Genomic DNA, 20,994 nt, shown 5'->3' on the forward strand with positions numbered 1-20,994 from the left:
ACTGCTGATGAGGGTGATCCTGGGCCATCCTCAGCCACTGACTTTTTTAATTCCTTTAAATCCTTTCCCTCCAAGGGATAACAGTGGTCAGGTCGCTCACCTCCTGCATTTACATTAATAGGATATGCTTCCACCTGTGGCCTCACAGAAGCCTCCTGAGCGGGGTCAGAATCCTGGAAATGGGGACAGTTTTCATGGGAATAAGGAAGCCCTGAAGCTTGCCAGGGTATGCTCGAGGTGCTGCTTGTTACTTTGGCTGCTTTTGGCTCCATTCATATTGCATTTCTGCATTCTTCCTCAAACCCTTCCCATGATTCCCGTGCTGGGGTTTCTGAAGGCTCATCAGGAGGTGGAGCCGAGGGCTTAGACTCTTGGGCCGAAAGCATACCTTTAAGGCTGAAATAATAAGGTAGAACCCCAGCGGCAGATCAACCCCCAAATGAACCTCCCTTTGTCGAGCTAGACATTCCACATGTTCCCACATATCCCCATAAAAACATTAGCCCCAAGTAGCCAGGGAGCCAAATGAATTGCCTCTGCCCAAACCTTTTGAGCTATGGGATCTGACAAATTCAATCCCCTGCTTTTAAGCATATCTCTCAGCACTTTAAGCTCTGGGTCTTGAAACCTAATATTTGCGTTACCCATATTTAGGGCCTTGCTTACCCTGAACCTCCTCGATTGGCCCCAATCCATTTTTTTCTTCTTTCTTACTTCTTTCTTTTCTTCTTTTCGCCTTCCTTCAAATGCCACTTTGAGTGCCAGTTGCCGGGGGTTCGAACCAGCCCCCCCAGGGAGGTGATGATTGGGGATGAGTAAGCATGCCATTCACCAGCCCATGCCACTCCCATTACCCAGGGACACTCAGACGCAACAGGGAATCTAGTCAAGCAGGGACTCATTTATTGCAGGTGTTACAAAGCTTATAAAGGCACCTGGAACTCCCCCCTCCCCTCCCCGAAGGTGTATCTTAAGGATGGTCAAGTGCTCATCTTGCACTCCTCAGCAGTGTGGAAGTATTCTTCAGACTTTCAAAGCAAGCAAGGTCGCACCCTCAGCAACTTCCTTTTGGAACTACGTAAGGTGGGGCCTTTAGGTCCCCACAACTACTGGGTGATGAAGAGCTGGCCTTCTTAAAGGGAGGGTCCGTAGATAGGCTGACTAGATCCCAATGGATGAACTTGCACTGAAGGACATCTGGTGACACTAACTTTACATGATAGTTGTTAACACAAATGACAGAATGTATGATCTCCAGTTGGGGTGGGGGTGGGGTTTGGGATGGGGCCAAAGAGGAAGAGGGTATAAAAATTATCTTCTGTATGAAATACACAAAAATTTAATACAAAAATGGTTTTAAATTTTTCATTTTCCAGCACTTGGGAGGCAGAGGCAGGCCGATCTCTGTGAGTTCGAGGCCAGCCTGGTCAACTGGGGCTACAGGGAGACCCTGTTTCAAAAAGACCAAAAAACCCTCATTTTTCTAGAAGTATGAGAAACACAGGTGTCTCTCTAGGATCTATGACCTCTCCAGCCATGTGTGTTTGATTATATTTAGAGTGTCACCCATGAGTTCCCTCCCACTCAGAAGACTTTTAAGTCCAATTAGATAGCTGAACAGAAGATTACCCTCAACATAAATGTGAAAGTACTATGTCTGTATAATTTGTTGTGCTGGTCATTGTTGTGGTTATTAGGCTTTGGAGCTGGGTTGGACCATAGATTGTTTTTCTCCTTAGCAGACTTCATAGTATTCTCTAAAAATATGGGAGCTAGTCTTCAGTCTAGAGGCTTGCACAGTAGTACCAGCTCCATTTTCAAGTCCTGTATCCAAAATATGCCCTGTCTTCAGCAATAGAGTCTTAACTTCAAGTTCTGGGAGATATTCAAGGTCTGTGACAATAGCCTGTGTTATTTTAGAAGTCTCTTTACTACCCTAACCAACAACTTGAATTGAGGTTTCTCCTGTCTGGCACTGTGTTTTTTCTTAAATAGATTTCAGGTATACACATGCACTCATGTTAAGATATGTATATTTTTCAGTCGGTTTTATAACTAATACATTTCCTTCTGTTTTTTTCACACCACCTTAAGCTTTATTATCTCTCTCCTTCTCTCTGTCTAACCTTCTCTCTGTCTTGCCTTCCCTGTTAAAGTACCCCCATTTTCCTTTTGAAAATATCTGTCTCGTATTAGCCCCACTCTTAGGTTCTTTCTTCCCTTTACCCCATCATTCTTGGTATATACTTCCTCCTCCCTTCCCAGCTGAATAGCCACATTTCCTCCATTTTCCCCTTGAGTAAATCCATTTCCTACTATCTCCATTTCTTGGGCTCTTTTTTTTCCTTTTCCTTTTCCCCTTTCCTTTCTATTCATAATGCCTTTCCAGTTTCTTGGCTCCTTGGTTACATAATGATATATACTCACATATAGAATATGGTGCTCAGATCTATAAATGGGAAAGAACATACATCACTTGTTTTTCTGAGTCTGTGCTACTTCATTCAGTGTAACATGTGGAGATGGGGGAGGGAGTTTGAATATCATCAAAATACAATGTTCTCAAAGAATCAATAAAAGTACTTTAAAAATTATTCACACTAATTATTGATACTTAGTTCATTATATTTAACTCAAAGTAATAGTAATCAGGAATACATCTAGGCCATTTTCATAGAGTAAAAGCTTCTGTTCCTAGAAATGATCCAAAACAACTTTTCTATTTTAAAGATCACTGATGTTTTAATCAAACATTTAGAAATATATCTGAAAGGAAATATTGCTGTCTAACACAGGTGTCAAACAGTAAAAGTGCTATCTAGAACTGTATTGAGAAGAGATGTATATATGTTTTTGAATGGTGTCTTGTGTGAAGTCCGTCACTGATCTCTGAAATCTGGGGACTGAACACACTTAGATAATGTGTGGCGCCTCCTGAGTATTAACACTCACCATCTGAGCTCTTTTTACCTAAAGATTCAAGAAGTTTTATGTGATGGTTTTCATGTTTCAGGAAAATTATATAAAATAAAGCTATTTTTATGAGATTTTGGCATTCTGAATTCTCTCACAATATCTAAAAACATTCTTGATAACACCATTAAGAAATATTATTTTGTATCATATAGAAACATAAGTTGTTTTACCAGAGAGGTGGTTCAGCAGGTAAAGATGCCTGCCAATGGCCTGATGACCTGAGTTCCATCTGCAGATTCCATAGGGTGGAAATAAAATAATCTAAAATTGTCCACTGACCTCCACATTAGAGCTTTGGCTTAGGGACAAACAGTGACAGAGAGAGAGAGAGAGAGAGAGAGAGAGAGAGAGAGAGAGAGAACAGAATTACTTGAAAGTTTAAAAGTGAATAAGCTATTTTAATATGAAAATTGAAAACATAACATGTGAGATCATCCTTAAGTTATTTTATGCCAACTGAGTTGAGCACTATGGGTTGCTTACAGTATATAGCATTGTATCTTGATTTTACTATTGAATTGCATCTTATTTATGTGAGACACCCAAAATCTACTCTAACTAGTTATGCCCAAAGAATAAGAACCAAAGATTCATACATAAGGGCCTAATCAAGAAATAGGCACTAACTGTAAGTGAAATTATTGTTCGACAGTGGAAATCCAAAGGAAATTTCTGATAGCTTAAGAACACTACATTTCCTTGGCTAAGCACAATGATGACTTTGCTCTTCCAGCAACCTTCTTGAATGCATTTTTGACTTCTTTGTTCCTCAGACTGTAGACAAGAAGGTTCAGCATGGGGATGACCATGGTGTAGAACACAGATGCAATTTTGTCGCTGTCCATGGAATGACTTGAGCTGGGCTGTAGGTACATGAAGATGATTGTCCCAAAGAAGATGCATATAGTGGTGAGGTGGGATGTGCAGTTGTAGAAGGCCTTCTTCCTTGCTTCAGCTGAATGCATCCTCAGGTTATCAATGAAAATAAGCAGGTAAGAGTTCAAAATGATGAACAGAGGGAAAAAGACATCAAATAGACCTAATGTAAATAGTAGGATCTTGTTTATGTAAATATCAGAACAAGAGAGAGCTAGCAGGGGGGGAATGTCACAGAAAAAGTGATTAATCACATTGGAATGACAGAAGGAGAGGTGGAAAGTGAAGGCAACATGGACTGAAGATTCCAAAAGTCCACACATATAGGAGCAAGTGACAATTAGGACACAAGTGGTATGTGTCATGGTGGTGGTGTAATGTAGGGGTTTACACACTGCTGCATGCTGGTCAAAGGCCATTGAAGCCAGAATGAAACTTTCAATAGTAGCAAAGGCCACAAAGAAGAACATCTGGGCAGCACAGGTATTGTAGGATATGATCTTATTTCCTGTGAGGAACCCTTCCATTACTTTAGGATTGACAGCTGAGGCATAGACACAGTCTGACAGAGAGAGATTACTGAGGAAAAAGTACATGGGAGTGTGGAGTTGTGAGTCCAGCAGAATCAAGATGATCATCCAAAGGTTCCCAACCAGCGTGATCAAATAAACAAGAGTGAAGACTATGAATAAAGGAACTTGCAGCTCAATTGTATCTGTTATCCCCACAAGAACAAATTCAGTTACTTCTGAAATATTCTCCATCAATGTCATTTGGAAATGATCATGACATGTACCTAGGACAAGATGAGATAGAGAGCATTATACTGGTTGAACCTACCATGTGGTATGAAGTATGAACAAGTTTTTGTTCCTGTGCTGCCTCTTTCTGTCCTGTGCATAGGGTATATTGAAGATGCTGTGCTAAATGTCAGTTTTATTTATATGGAAGTGGTAGAGATGGACCCTGGGAGTTATTTGGTCAGAGTGGCTGCCATAGGTGGTTCACAGTATAGATGTGAGGTTCAATTCCATATGCATGGTATAAGATATTTTATACTACACTAAACCACAATATTCATTATTACTATCAGCAATATCTACTAGTATTCCTGTATAATATATACACTGAAATCCTAATCAATGGAAAACTCTCCGAGGATCATGCGGTCATGTTTTTATTTTTTTCTGACAAACTGGCAATACATTTTCCATCTCTTGTATATCCCTTACCACCTGGATGATATCCAAAGAGCTGGGACTCTGCTCTAGGGATCATGTCTGTTTCTCTGGTTTATGAAAGCCCATAGTTAGATCCTTGCTTTTAACTATTGGCACCTATAAGAAACAATTTTCCCCTCTGGGTAAAATTCATAGTGAAGTCTTGTGTATTTCAGAATGCCATAAATAATGGGCAGTTTTCAAAATGCAGAAGCAAAGCTTTAGCGGCTTCCTCTTCATGTCACAATCTTCTTTGTCACATAGACTGATGTTTCCATTCCCACCCTTCACTTCATTTGTGTTTGTAGAGAGAAGGGAGGAGAAATGAAAGAGTTGCTCTTGTCCTTTCCTGTAGGCTTTCAGCTCTCCACCAAGCCATATTTCAAAGATCACCTGGTTGTACTCACCTCCACAGTGACTCAGGTGACAGACAACTCTGCTACTCTGGTTACAATAGAGAGGCTATCCTCACCCAATAGACCCTTCTGATTGAATGTTTGGTCATACTATTTTCTCTGCAGTAAACATCCTCCATGCTTAAGACATGAATGTGAAAGGCTATCCAATCTGAACATAATTTGTTTCTTATCACAGGTCTTCCTATGGGTTTCCTTTGAGTAGAACTTTCACCCTGGTCATTTTTAAGAGGTATTTCATCAACCTCAATGTGGAAAAACGAGTGCTACAGAACAGCATAGCAGAGTGGGAAGAGAAGAGAATCAAGAGCAAGGAGATAGCTAGATGCAGTGTGTCTGTAGTACACATGTTCAACCTTTCTGGGTATTAGATGCTTATTTTCTATTTATAAAATTTTAAAAGATGGTTGGAAATTTTATCCCTTCTTAGAATTTTAACTGGCTATGGCTGCATATTTAAAAAAAAATACTCACTATTGCCCTAGGAACAGACCACAGAGGACGTAGTGCTACAGAAGACTGCATAATGAAAACCCTCATGTCCAGAACATGGGCCCCAAAGATTCTCCTTTCCCATCTACGAAGCTCTGCTGTGGAACAGGACCTTGGCTTATGCTTTTGACAGTATCAACACAGAAATGAAAGCTTTTTACAGATCTCATGGGGGGCAGCACATAAATATGGATATCTTTGGAGACTTGTAATCCCCCATTGGCTCTTCAGCTGGTTCTTGATTCAACTTCACAGGAAAGTGTTTACATTTAGATGGAGAGTGCTTATGAGGGCACAGGGGACTAGAAGCTAGAAGCAAAGTTTCCAATTATCACATCATCTAGGCCACAGCTGAGTTACGTGATAATTTTTTTTTTTTTTTTTTGGAAAATCTTCTTGAACTTATTTATTATGTTTGGGATACCGATATTTAATGGATGTATGGTACAGCTGTCCTAATACAGCATGAGGCAAGGATACTAGGATGGACTCTGAGTCCTGCCATCATCTATGTACTTAGAAAAGCTACGAGCTCTTTCCACATTCCCATCACTCATCTGTGTTCTCCTTTCACTCCCACAGTGCCAGAGTCCTTCTTTCTTGTTTATTACTTGAAACAATTATTATTTGAATCAACATACATGTACCATAACCAGAAACCTTAGATACTCACACAAACTAATTAAAAACCTGTGTTCAAACAAAAATCTTTTGGCAAATATTTAGATAATTCTTACTCAAAACTGTCAAGCACTAAAGTCCATATTAATGCTTTTCAATGTGAAATGGGACAAAAAATTATAATAAACATACTAGAATACTCTTTTTTGAAGCAAAGATTCCACTACTGGCAAATTGAGAAATACTGACGGATCTTATTCCATGTGGTCACCCCTAAACTCATGTATATAAGATCACAACTAAATGGAGTCAGTGTATTATATATATGTATATTTATGAGTGTATATAGTTATAATAATGATAAAGAAGAGGACCAGTAATTGAGAGTGAGTGTAGGGCATGGGAAGAGTTGGAAGGAGGAGTATGAGGGTTAGAAATGATGCAAACACAGTACTTGTGAACGAAGGAAATTCTCAAAAAATAAAGAAATGGTCAAATATATTACAGTAAATGAAAGATGTCAAAGACTGCATGTAGTCTTAGATTACAAAGATATTCTTGAAACTTCAAAATTACTTGGCTAAAAAGGAGTTGAATGTCAAATATAAATGAAAACATAAGGGAGCCTGAGGGAGAGAGTATGGGCGTGCGCTCTCTCTGGGCGCTCGGGGTCCCTTGCGTGCACTCCCGGGATGGCACAGCAGGTCCGCAGGTGTGCGCGTGCTCTCTGGGCACATTCCCGGGGATGGCACTCCCCTGCCGTGCGTCTGGAGGAAAGCTGGTCTGGTCCCACGGGCTTCTCCATGTCTCTGTGGGCCTCAGGCATGGTGTGCGTGGATATCTCGGGGTCGCTCTGGGCCCCTGGATCTCGGGGCCCCTGCCACACCTGGCTAGTCGCTGGCGGGTCTGGCCTCAGGCGTCTCTGGCCGTGGCTCTCTTGGGGCGGCGGGTGCCCTGCAGGCTTTTCCCAGCTGCTCGGGTCCATGTCTCTGGAGCTTCTCTGCTGCAGAAGCGTTGTTCTGCCGAATCCTGTCCCTAATCCACCTGTGTACTCTTCCTCAGGATGTGAGGTCCACTGGCCACTTGGGCCTCGCGGGAAGAAGTATGGGGACAGAGAAAGCTAGAATGTCCATAAGCCAGTCACGAGGGAGTGCGCCCCCAGGAGAGATTGGGCCGCAGGTAGTGACACAAGACTCAACACTTAGTCTGTGTTACAGCTTTATTCCCTGAGACCCTGTTCTCTGTGTCCCAGCTTTCTGTGACCCAGTTCTCTCTAGCCCAAATCTCTGACTAAGGCATTTATACCATGGGGGTAGTGGTAAAAGCTTTGGCTGTTAGATGCTTTGTGAGGCATTGTATTTACATATGGAAGTGGGTTTCTGCCAGACTGCTGTCTGCTAGGAAAAATTACAGGAAGGCATGGTACCTGTTAGAGCCAAAGGCCATGTTTATGTTATGGCATTTGTGGCAGACACTTCAAAAGGAGAGACAGGAAAGATGCCAGGAAGACACAAGACACCCCAAGGAGCCCACAGCACATAATCCTGAGCTGCATGAGCTGTCCGGTGTGAAGGGGCTTCGACTTTGCATAACAGAGGCTCCCAACAAGAGAGGAGACCAAAAGGGGATGTAAAGAAGAAGAGGGAAGAAGAGTTGGGTAAGGGGGGTGTTGCTGGCAAGATGTGTGATATGAAATCACGTGACACTAGCCTTTCATCCCAGCACTTGGGATGCAGAGGCAGGCAGATCTCTCTGAGACTGAGGCCAGCCTGGGTTGGTCTACATAGTGACTTCCAGGTCAGCTGGGACTACATAGTAAATCCTTGTTTCAAAGAACCAAAAAAGAAAAAAAATGCATGATATGGTTCTATGTCTAATTTATTATCATTTTACAATAGAGGCTTCAGCATCTCAATATTAGTAACATTTAGCTTGGATACACAGAGATTTTTCATGCTGGTACTTGTGGAGAAGTGTAGCATAACACAGATATCCACATCTGTATTTATGGTGATATTTCTCAAGTTGGAACAATTTCTAATAATTATTATTTTAAGTAATATATTTATTCTATGAAAATTTCATACATGTACACATGCATCTTGATCATATCCACACCCCACACCTCCTGTTAAATTCCCCTTTTGTCTAACACAGCTCCCTCTCATCTCCCTTTTAACTTCATGTCTTCTTTTATTTTCATAACTCATTGAGTTCAATTACACACATGGGTGTAGTGCCATCTGCTGTGGTGTGGGAAACTTACCAGTGGCCACAACCCCAGAGAAGAGTGGCTCTCCTTCCCTCCTCAATCATCAATGACCAGTATATCCTCTGCTAGATCTGGGCCTCTGTAGCCCCTCTCCCATCTATGTTGAAAATTTTACTTGCTTTTTCTTGTGCAGGTCTTCACAGGTAAGTATAGCTGATATGAGTTCATGTGTGCAGCAGCCATGTCAGGCCCAAAAGACAGCTTATCAGAGCATTCCTCCCCATCCTCTGGCTCTTACATTCTTTCCACCCCTGGTCTAAGATGACTCCTGAGCCTTGAATAGGAGAGTTGGTGCAGATGTCTCATCTACAGGTCACTCGCAGTCTTTTTTGTCCAGTTGTGAGTCTCGGCATCAACCACTACCCACTGCACAAAAAGTTTCTTCAACTAAGGTTGAGAGCTACACAAATTGATACGTATAAATGTAAATATTTAGAAGGCAGTTTGATAACATAACCATTTAACAAAAAAACAGTACTTTCCCCCTTAGGGCATATAACTTCCCTGGCCGTGGGTTTTTGACAAGGTTTATAGTACCAGGCAAGAAATACCTCTTACGGAGCAAGCCCCACATCCAAGTAGAAAGTGGTTGGTTGCTTCCATAGCCTTCATGCCACTATTGCACCTGTGAGCACATCTTTCCTGGCAGGTTGGCAATGTGGTATGTAGAGCTGAGTTTGAGTAGTTCTTTTGCATATCTTTTCTCCCTCTGCAGCTTGAATAACATCTTCCGCCACCAATTTTAGAATTATTTCAGATTCATGAAAAACAGATTACTGCCATAATATCTCATGGCAGGCCCAATGATGGCTTCACCAAAAGGTCTACATGTTGTATTTAAACCTTACACCAATTCTCTATGTGGCCCAAAGGACTATTGAGTTACAATGCTTGTTTTTTAAAAGAATAACAAATTACCAAGATTATACATGTATGTTCTAAAGACTATCCATGAATCCTTATAAATTACAGTTAGCAAAGTTTAACCACAAACAAGAGAGGAGTTGACAATGAGACTACAGAAACCACATGGAAATGATGTGCCCCATTGCCATGGAATGTCAGCAGCCACTGGAGAAGGAAAGAGGCAAGAAGGGCAGTTCCCCAAGAGCAGAGGAAGACACAGCTTTGATAACAAAGCCAGGTTCCCCTAGAGTCGAAGGGCAGACCCAGCTCTGATGATGTGGATTTCAGTGCAGTGACATTGAGGTTTTGCACTTCTGGCATCCAGACATGGAAAAGTTAAAAAAAATGTAAGCTTTTAAGTTTACAGTAATTTGCTAGAGCAGTCACAGAAAACTAACAAATGCTCACTGATATCTTCTTTTCATAACCTTACATAAATATTGTATGTAAGTGTCAGGGAATTTTCAAGTGAGGTCATCTGTTCCTATCCTTTCCTTTGTGGGATAAGTATTTGTTATGAATTTTGTCTCTATATTTCTTAGTTGATGTTCAAATTCTCTCTATCTCTGAAGCCAGTTTGAGTAGTATGAGCATTCACTGGAGTGGATATTTTCCAAGTCTTGCCCATTGTACTGTTGCACATTTATTCACAGTAATCTGTTAAAGTCATCCTTATATGGACATTCTAACAATGACAACACCACTTGTTTAGAAGCAGTTTACTTGTTATCAGGACAGTGAGCTGTGGAAATTATCAAGAAGAAACTCATATAAATTTGTTTAGGTGATTTTAACAGTGTTAACTTACCATACTTTAGATAAAATTCCCTATGTACTTAAAAGTGAGGGCATTGCTATATGCAAATTATGCATCAATTAGAAAACAGGAAAAATAATACTAAAATATTTGTGCACAATAAAAATAACCAGCTGAATCCCCATAGAGAGTTCAATTACTTCAACCCTGTAGGATCAGGAGAGTCTCACAGGATGACTCCTCAGAGATCTCAAGGTCTATGATTCTCTGAAGATCTCCATATGCCAACCTCTGTAATCCTCCTGTACCTTAAGATGATGTCATTTAGGGGAACTACACTATTGGTCATTATTTATTCATCTGAATGATAATCACTATTAGCACCTTCTTGGCCTGAGGATTTGCTAAGAACCTTCAGCCAGGATCCAGGAAACACTCAAAGATAAAAACATTCCATTGATCAACTTTTAAATGATAGCCTCTTAATGGAAGTTCTGCAAAACTGTGTTGTTTATTCACAAGCAAATTTGTCAAGGACATGAGAGATTATCTTATTATGTTTATGATACAAGTAAGGAAAAAGTCAGGGTCTCTTTCAGGGAAACTAAGGATTAATGGAGATTTGGACCTTTATCCATGCAACTGCTCTTTCCATCCTCTTTCCCTGCTTTCCAGGACACCTGGACTTGTAGGCTTCTGACCTCTGCCTGAGAGGGAACCTCTTGAACCACCTTCTTCAATATTCCAAGGTTGAGTTGGACATTTCAGAATGTTATTATGAACTGAACAGTCATTTTTTTCCTCTCTTGGGAAACTGGTAAGTGTCTATAGTCCATAAAATCTTAATGAGAAGTACAGTTCATGCAAACACAACACAACAGCTGCATTCATTGTGAGTGATTCTAAGAGAAAGATTTTAGCATGTTTTCAAAATCTTGGATATACTGAAAACTTTTAGCCTAAGCTTTTATCTTTAACTTATATCAGACATTCTCATAAATAACATCATGTTTATTTCTTCAAAACTCTGAAGAAAAATTAGACACGTGATGTCCTGGCTGATTAGGTGAAAATTTTATGTTAACAGTGTATTTGTTTCTCACTGCTGGCAAAGCAAAAAGCAAACATAACAATCATCCCAGAAAGTAAATAAGCCCTTTTTCAAATGCCTGGAATCCTGAAAAACTTAACAAGTTCTGGACCACACTTTTACATTTTCCTCACAATCTCATGCTATTTATCACTAGCACATCTAACCATATCAGTAGTGATATTTATAGAAAAAAAACAGACTTTCAATTAGTTTGAAGGTGACCCTTAACTTAAATCCTGAAACATTTTTTAACCTAGATGTAAGATTTTAGAGTATCACTTCTCATACTGTTAGTTTTCTAATGATGAAGAATAAACCTACTTGCCATGAATGCACACACACATACCCACAGACACACAAACACACACACACACACACACACACACACACACACACACACACACACACACACACACACACACACACACACACACACACACACACAACACACATACATACACACACATACAGAGACATTTATATATAAAGTCTTTATCACTGGTGATAGAGCAGAACACATGATAAATGTGATCATAAGTTTGCTAAAGGTAAAAAATAAATGTTTCAAAGCAGTTTTATAAACTGTTTTTATGGGAAAACAAAGGAGAGCATAGCTGTAAAAATTGAGTAAAAAAACTTCCAAAGATTCAGTTACAACAAAGAAAATTATCATAACGTTACTACATTAGAAGAGACTCAAATAAAATCATCTGTAGCAAGGAGCTTGCCAACAGAACAGATCCTCAAGCTAAGGACATCCTACATACTGGGAACACTGACCTTCTAGACTCTGTGGCTTGGCTAAGGTATGGCCTGAATGAGGAGGAGGATAATAAAGTAGAATGCTTTTATTTACTAAAAGTAAAACACAAATTTCTAGAAAGATATTTTCAAAAGAAATGTCTTATCTAGAACCACCCAACCAACAGTCACAGACTTGGGGTGAGGATGGACACAGGAAGCATAGAAAATATCAGTGCCTCTAGTATACAACAAGGTTTGAAGAAATTCTATTTACGACAACAGAACTTCATCTAAAATTGAAGTCTGCTTGTCAGCATCCACTTTGTTTAAGCCATATACAAAACATTATCTCAACACAAGCAAAACACAACAGACAGTACTTACCCAGCTATGTTTATCACCTGGTGCTTATTGCCTTTTATAAATCATTTAATTTTGACAACATCTCTAAGCAAGTCTAATTTTTGTGTTAATTTGCAGATGGAGATAAGATGCCCAGGAAATTAGGTCAGTAACAGTGACTCTTAGGTAGTAAAAAGAAGCTGTCATATGAACGACTTTCAGAAATGTGAGCTCTATTTATACTTCATCTGATGACAAGATCTTCAGTCAGAATCTCTGTGGGGTTGAACATTCTCTCCACCCCAGTTATCCCACCACATCTACTGTGAACAGAGATGTAATGGAATGAGTCCAGAGTTCAACACATCTGTATCCCACTTGAAAGTTTGTGCTCTTAACCACAACATTGTCAAATTGTCCTGATGAAAGGAAACATCAGGTGAGATGAGAGGGGACTGGGGTGTTGTTAGAATGCATCTCAGAGCTTGTCCATTCATTCAGAACATTTATGTAAATTTTGTTCTTGTGAGTTTGTTTTCTTCTTGTTCCTCTAATGAAAAGCAAATACATAATGGACAAGATAAAATAACATCTGAACAATCACTCAGCTTATCATGAAACTTTGAAGACTTAGACTGAACCAAAGTGGAAATCATAACTTTCAAGTTTACATTAGGTCCAATGAATTTATGCTAGAGCATTAGATTTAGGAATAAATCAGAATGAGTTAGACATTGACTCGAATCTTGGACAGAGATTGATAAATTGCATTTCTGTGAATATGGATTAATGACTCAAACTCTGGTGCTTCATACATTATATGAATGGAACAAGCAATTCAACACAATGTACTGTGAAAAGGAATCAATGAGCACATCATAAAGTCCTGCTGGTAATTCTCGTCAGGTAAGAAACATGGAAATGTTGTTTTCTACTCAAGAGATGTGAGTTAGCAAATGGATTCACATCTTAGCTACCAACGTATGAATTTGAAATGTAGGTAGAAAATTAGGATTTCAAAGATTAAATAGTATGTAGCCTGGTGTGTAGTTACCAAATTTACTTCCAAGGTCATGCTTTTCTGGATAGTATCAATCTATTTGTTGCTAATATGAAACAAATACACATTGTATTTGTACTTTCAAATTTCTATTCAACTTCATGAATTTTTTGTTGTTGCTGTTGCTTTTGATGCATTAGCACAGAGCATCTAGTGACTTTCAGATATCCCTGATGGAGAACAGGACAGAAGTGACACAGTTCATTCTGTTGGGACTCACCAACGACTCAGGCCTGCAGGTTTCCCTCTTTATCACCTTCCTCCTTATTTACACCATCACCTTGGTTGGGAACCTGGGGATGATCCTGCTGATTCTCTTGGACTCTCGGCTCCACACTCCCATGTACGTTTTCTTAGGTAACCTGTCTCTGGTGGATTTCTGTTACTCTTCGGCTGTCACTCCAAAAGTTATAGCTGGACTCCTAAGAGGAGACAAGGTTATGTCCTACAATGATTGTGCTGCTCAGATGTTCTTTGTTACAGGACTTGCTACTGTGGAAAATTACCTTTTGGCCTCAATGGCCTATGATCGATATGAAGCAGTGTGTAAACCCCTGTACTATACCACCACCATGACGACAAGAATGTGTGCAGGGCTGGCCATAAGCTGTTATGCCTGTGGTTTCCTGAATGCCTCCATCTATACTGCAGACACATTCAGTCTCTTCTTCTGTAAATCCAACATAGTTCATCACTTTTTCTGTGACATACCAGCAGTCATGGTTCTCTCTTGCTCTGATAGATGTGTTAACGAGTTGGTTCTTGTTTGTGTAGCCAGTTTCAATATCTTTTTTGCTCTTATAGTAATCTTAATATCCTATCTATTGATTTTTATCACAATTCTAAAGATACATTCAGCTGCAGGACATAGGAAGGCTATTTCCACCTGTGCCTCCCACTTCATTGCTGTTTTAATTTTCTATGGGACTGTCATCTTCATGTACATGCAGCCCAGCTCCAGTCACTCCATGGACACTGATAAAATTGTATCTGTATTCTACACAATGGTCATCCCCATGCTGAACCCCCTGGTCTACAGCCTGAGGAACAAGGAGGTCAAGAATTCATTCACAAAGATTGTTTTCAGGGTAAAATAGCCTTTACAATTCTGATTTTATAGTTTCAGGGTCCACAATATCTGGATTCATTCCTTTCAGATCTTTTGTATTGACTTCATTATATTTATGTGTTTTGCATTTATTTTTATTTACTTATTATTTATTTGTGTGTGTGTATTGTGTGTGTGTGTGTGCCACTTCACACATGTATAAATCAGAGGACAAGTTGAGAAAGTACGTTCTCTCTTTCTACCATATGGATTACAGAAACTTGGCAGCAAACACCTTTATACATAGAATCATCTTGCCAACTTTGAATCGTACTTTAAAGTCCACATTGAAGTCAGTTTTCTGTGTGATACCAATCCCCTATTACATGTGTAGCTCAGGAAAACAAATGTTCAGAATCATATCTGAATGATAATGTTCATGGTCTGGGGTTTTCTTACCCAAATCCAATTGGTAATGTGGATGTATTAACTTATCCTTCAGCAATTTATTTCTACTTTATGTGAATGAAAATGTATGAAAAACATAAGCACGACGATGCCTGTGGACAGAAGTCCATGATTGTGTCTTCTTGAAGACACACTGTCAGAAGTGTGGCCAATTTCTTAGGATGAAATGCGTTGTGGCTTTATGTGCTAGCTAATTTTATGGTTAATTTTTGCTGGATTAAGTAGTTCTTTGGCTAATAAAGTGTATTTTTGTCAAGCATGGTAATGCACCTATGGAATCCTAGCACTGAGGATGCTGATGTGTATGGATTAGGGATTTGAGGCTGATTTAAGTTGCATAACAAGACCCCATCGAAACAGAAAAACAAGACAAAAGAAAACAGCTCTAAAACAACAAAAATAAAAGTTTCAAGCCTATGGCTGTCTGAGAATTATAATGATGTTTATGAAATTAAGTACTATTTGAAGCAGTAGGCTTAGTAAAGATCTTTTTTCATCAAGGTGAGGGCCCATCATCTAACTCACTGAGGATTCACCTAGATAGAATGAGGTGAAATAATTCTCTCTCTCTCTCTCTCTCTCTCTCTCTCTCTCTCTCTCTTTCTCTCAACACCAATTTTCTCTTGTTTCTGGATATCAGAGCCCACTGGCTCTCAAACCCTTTCACTCTGAGATACACTAGTCACACCTCACCCTCCTCTTTGAACTATGAAGTAAACAATCACCCTTCTTGATTTTCCAGCCTTCACATAATACATAACATGTCTTCTTGACTTCTATAATCCCATAAACTGATGGGAAAAAATTCACATAAATCTATACGTGTGTTTTGTCACTAAATGACTGTGGTGTGTTCAGCCATAAACAGAACATCTATGATACTCTTTTACCCAAATATTAGAGAATAGTGTGCAAGAGAGGGGCAGAAAGATTGTAAGAGCCTGAGGATGGAGAGGATTTCTATGAAACAGTGTATTCTGGACATGACAGAGCTGATGCACACATGAACTCACCTGCACAAGACCTGTACAAGGGTGTATCACTCAACAGTTCATCATGGAAGGGGAAGGATTTGTGAGGCCTCCATCCCTCCATGAGAGACTATTGAGAATTAAGCAAGGCTAGGGGGAAAGGGTGTCCCTTTCTTCAGCAGTGTAACCACTGGTTAGTTGCTCATGCTCCAGTAAATATTCTCCCTCCAATGTTCATGCAGGAAACTCTATGTAACCTCAGTAGGTCACACAGGGAAAAGACATGAAAGTAGGAAGTAGATTTGCTGGAAAGGTGAAGATTTTCAGTGGGAGAAGAAGCGGGCATGAGTCAGGGTAACAGAAAGTGAGAGGGAATAGAAAAAAATTCATTAAGTGCATGTGAAACTCAAAGAATAATAAATAAATTTTAAAAGAAATATCACTTAATATTTAATTTGAGAACTAAATACTGATGTATGCCTAGGGTTATATATTTCTTTAACCTCTTCAGTCTTTCCCTCCACCGCAATTTGACAGATTTCCTTGGGGTTTCCCTGAAATTTCACCCACGTTCTTCATGCCTCTGCTTTCTACCCGCTTCTCACAAGGAAAGTTATGTCATTCAGATTTGGCTGAAATGTTACTTTCATGGAGCCCCTCTCTGGCCATGTTTATTAACTAGTCCTTCTACACTCATGTTGTAAACTGTCCCCTCCCAGTAAACTATCTCCTCTATCATCCCCTTATAACCCTTACTGTGCCTTTGCTTCCTAGTTCCTTCTTCATTTTTCCCCACTAGACTATAAGCTGGCCAGGAACAGTGACTTTAATTCTTGTTTAATCAAGGTCACTAGTCCCTGATTAGATGTCTGAGTCATAATAGATTCCAAATAAATATTTAAATGAGTGCACATAATTATTAAGCTTATCAGTGAATATTTTTAAATGATGGAGTATAATTATGAAGCTTTGGGTACCATGGCGGCATGTGAACTTATCATCATAAATCTTGGATGAGATATGCATTCTAAGTAAAACAGGGAGGACATTTTCAGAAGCATAAATAATTTATGCTTTGTTTTTGTTGAGGTATTATTTTTCTTTTTTTCACTTATTTCTTGGACTTTTCACTTTTATTTTAATTTTTAAATTTTTAATTATTACATTATTTTATGCGTGTGTTTCAGGCATATATGTGTAAGTGCACTGCTGTCATGCAATGACCAAAGAGGTCAGAAGAGGGCATTTGATTCCCTGGAGCTGGAATTAGAGACAGTTGTCAGCCACTGTGTGGGTACTGGGAATTGAACATGGATCCTCTGCAAGAGCAGCCAGTGTTTTTAACAGCTAAGTCATCTCTCCAGCCCACACATCACTTTTAGACAAAATAATGTCCTGGTAATCCTACCATGGAATAGTTTATGACATATATTTTTGTAATTTTTACTGAGAATTAATGTCTCAGTAAATGGCAAGTGACATACTCAATTTAACAAATAATATGAGACTAAAAATGAGATTAATGTAATGCAGAGTTAAAAAAAATACCATGAGCACAAAGCATACGACTAATGGAAACTGTTTTAAATGTCCCATGCTTAGTACCAGGTTCATATCCATTTGCCAGAACAAATTAATTTGCCCCAAAGGATGGCAAGGGAAATCCTAGGAGCCTGTACCAAAAGTCAAATGCAGGAACTAAATACTTTAAGCAGCACTATTAATGACTATGACTCATTGGGTTTTCTGGATCATATGACCCAAGTAGCAAAGAAACTTTACAGCATCCTGGTGTTACCTCATGATCATCTCTTCTTATGGCCTCACTCACATTAGCAGCATCTCAGTTCACTCGGTGAGTAAGCCAGAGGAACACAGGCAAAGGAAGATGTGAATACATATGACATCCAAAGAAAGCCAGTGTGTAATGAATAAAGTCACTTATTTGTAGAAATACTGTCAGATGTAGCAATATATTGTGTCCTTAGAATGGGCGTCTCACCATTATCCATAGCAACTGTAATAAAAACTTCACTGCGGTAGAAAGACCCTGAAGTTCAATTCGCTTTCTACTCTGTCACATGAAATATATTAAATCATTAGAGCATTTGATAATTCTTGATCACTACATCCAATCAACACATCCTTGTCAAGGTAATGGGACTAAAAGAACAATAAGAGCCAATGGGATTGAAGAATCAATAAAAAGTATCCCATCAAAGGAAGGCCTCAGATTAGATAACTTCACTGATGAATATAACAAATATTTAAAATACTAAAACTAATTTTCCTTGTCATTAAAAAATGTAGATGAGGAAAGATTTCTTCACAATAAATTCTATGAAACTAGTCTTGCCTTTATAGCAAAGCAAGATTAGAGCATGTGATGGCTAGTTTTGTCAACTTAATGGAATCTAGAATCACCAGGAAGGGAATCTCAATGAAGGATTGTCTAGATTAGGATGGCCTGTGGACATGTCTGTTAGGGATTATCTATTTTAAAAATATTTTAGTTATTATTTTTATTTTTAATATATTTTATTACACTACAGCTTAGTCCTCTTTATACCCCCTTCCCCATTGGCACCTCCCCTATACTCCACCCCCAGATTTCATGCATTCTGTCATTTATGTTAAGGCCTATCGAGTCAAGTTAGTGTCCACTCCTGTACCTTAGCACAAGTTCATCCACTGGGGTTTAGTCAGCCTGTCTAGAGTTACTGGCTTAAAGAAAATCAACTTTCCCTCACTCAGCAGTAATCAGCTGCCCAGTAATTCTTTGGCTAAATTTGGGGCTTACTGCCCATTTTCACAGTTCAATACTAGGTTTCTGTCTGCTTGAGTTTCCATGGGTCTTGTGCATGCTGTCACCATTGCTGTAAGTTCATATGAACAAGGTTTTTATGTTTATTTTAAGTGCATCTGTGTATTGCCTGAATGTGTGTCAGTGCACCTGTGTCATGCAATGCCATCAGTGGTCAGAAGGGGGCATCAGATCCCGTGGAACTAGAGTTATGCACAGTTCTTAGCCTCCATGTGCTTGGAATCAAACCTGCATCCTCTGAAAGAGCAGCCAGTACTCTTAACAGCTGAGCCATCTATCCAGCCCCTATGGGGGATTATCTTGATTAGTGGGAAGGCCCACCACAGTGGGTAGCACCATTCTCTGAGCAGGGGTCATGGATTGCATATGAGCAGGAGAGTGTGCTGAGCACTGACATCATGCATGAATTCATTGCTTTCTGTTCTTGACACTGGGTGCAATGTAACTAGTCCCTTCATGTTCTTGAGTTGAATTTCCTATAATGATACACAGTAACCTGTATTTCTGAGCTAAGTAAACCATTTCTCCTTTAACTTGTTTTTGTCAGAGTATCTTATTACAACAGGAAGCAATACTAAGACAGAACAGAACAAAAGAAAAAAGTGGAAGCTCCAAATCTTTGAAGAGTATAGATCAAAATTTTTCAACAAGATACTTAAAAACTAAATACAGCAAAATATTAGAAAAATCATTCATCATAATCAAGTGGAATTTATCTTTAAAATAAGCAGATGGTTCTAAATATAGAAATCAATAAACATTATACAGCACATCAAGAATAACAAAACAAGTACAATCACCCCCACTGAATGCACAGAATGCGTTTAATAAAATTCAACATCCTCTTACAATATCAAACACAGCAAACTAGGTAGACAAAAATACAGCACAAAAGAGGCTATTTTTAAGAAGTCGATAGCTAACAATATATTGCCTGGGGAAGCTGCAAGCTTTCTTTCTAAGACCTGGAGTAAGGTAAGGATGTCCAAGAGCACCACTTTTTAAACAAAGTACTGGAAATCACAAGAAAAATTGGGAAAAGATAGATTTAAAGGGAATCCAAATTGGAAAAGAGGAGTGAAATTCTCACTGATTTCAGAATATAAAATATTACATATAAAAACTCACCAGACCACTCCAAAACTACCCAAAGTATTGAACGAATTTGCCAAAACTGAAGTATACAAAACTCAATACACAGAAATTAGTAACATTGTCACATGCCAGTAGTGAATTATCTGAAATATCAAGAAGCAGACTGGTAAAGATTCCTGCTGCCAAGCCTGACTCTTTAAGTTAAATCGCCAGGATTTACATGGTGAAAGTAAACAAATGATTCCTGAAAGTTGTCTCTGAGTGCCACATACAAGCTATGACACACACACACACACACACACACACACACACACACACACACAAAACTTCCTAAATAATATAACAATAGAAATGAAGGAACAGTTTCCTATACCAAATGCACAAAAATAATCTAGGAATAATTTCACAATAGTTGAAAGATTTCTACAAAGAAAATTATAAAACAATGCTTAAAAATAAAGACAGAGTGCAGCCCTCGGCGCCAGGACTCCCTAAGCCACATTCACCCTTCCATCCCCCGCGCCGTTCCATACTCCTAGTTTGGGCCCTGCGCCATTCCTAGTCTTGGGGCCCCAGACACCTGGGGAACCAATACTACTTCCTGATCCTTCTCACCCAGACCAACTCAGTCCCTTTCTTGGGCCCCAGGAGCACCGCTTCTGGTCCTGGTCCCGGCCTCACCTCTCTCTGCTTCCCTCGACCTGCACCACCGGCTAACTCTCCTAGCCTGCACTACTCTCCTCAGACCTCTTGGGGTAAGTCTACAGCGCAGCCCTCTGCGCCAGGACTCCCTAAGCCACATTCACCCTTCCA

General features: G+C 39.5%; 2 protein-coding genes across 2 annotated transcripts; one reads left to right on the top strand and one right to left on the bottom strand.

The window, feature by feature from the left end:
- Positions 1-3,665: 3,665 nt before the first annotated feature.
- On the bottom strand, positions 3,666-4,625 carry LOC103733416 (olfactory receptor 5B12-like). The gene has a single exon (XM_008832219.1). It carries the CDS (start codon positions 4,623-4,625, stop codon positions 3,666-3,668), a length of 960 nt encoding a protein of 319 aa, XP_008830441.1.
- A 9,320-nt stretch (positions 4,626-13,945) lies between these two features.
- On the top strand, positions 13,946-14,872 carry LOC103733355 (olfactory receptor 5B3-like). Its single transcript, XM_008832176.2, has one exon. The coding sequence runs from the start codon at positions 13,949-13,951 to the stop codon at positions 14,870-14,872; it is 924 nt and encodes a 307-aa protein (XP_008830398.1). The 5' UTR covers positions 13,946-13,948.
- The last annotated feature ends 6,122 nt before the right edge of the window (positions 14,873-20,994 follow it).

The sequence above is a fragment of the Nannospalax galili genome, unplaced genomic scaffold (genome assembly GCF_000622305.1).
Source record: "Nannospalax galili isolate Female #2095 unplaced genomic scaffold, S.galili_v1.0 scaffold936, whole genome shotgun sequence".
NCBI lineage: Eukaryota > Metazoa > Chordata > Mammalia > Rodentia > Spalacidae > Nannospalax > Nannospalax galili.

Excerpts from the sequence above, each read along its gene's own strand:
- LOC103733416 (XM_008832219.1), bottom strand. The coding sequence starts at position 4,625 with ATGACATTGATGGAGAATATTTCAGAAGTAACTGAATTTGTTCTTGTG.
- LOC103733355 (XM_008832176.2), top strand. The coding sequence starts at position 13,949 with ATGGAGAACAGGACAGAAGTGACACAGTTCATTCTGTTGGGACTCACC.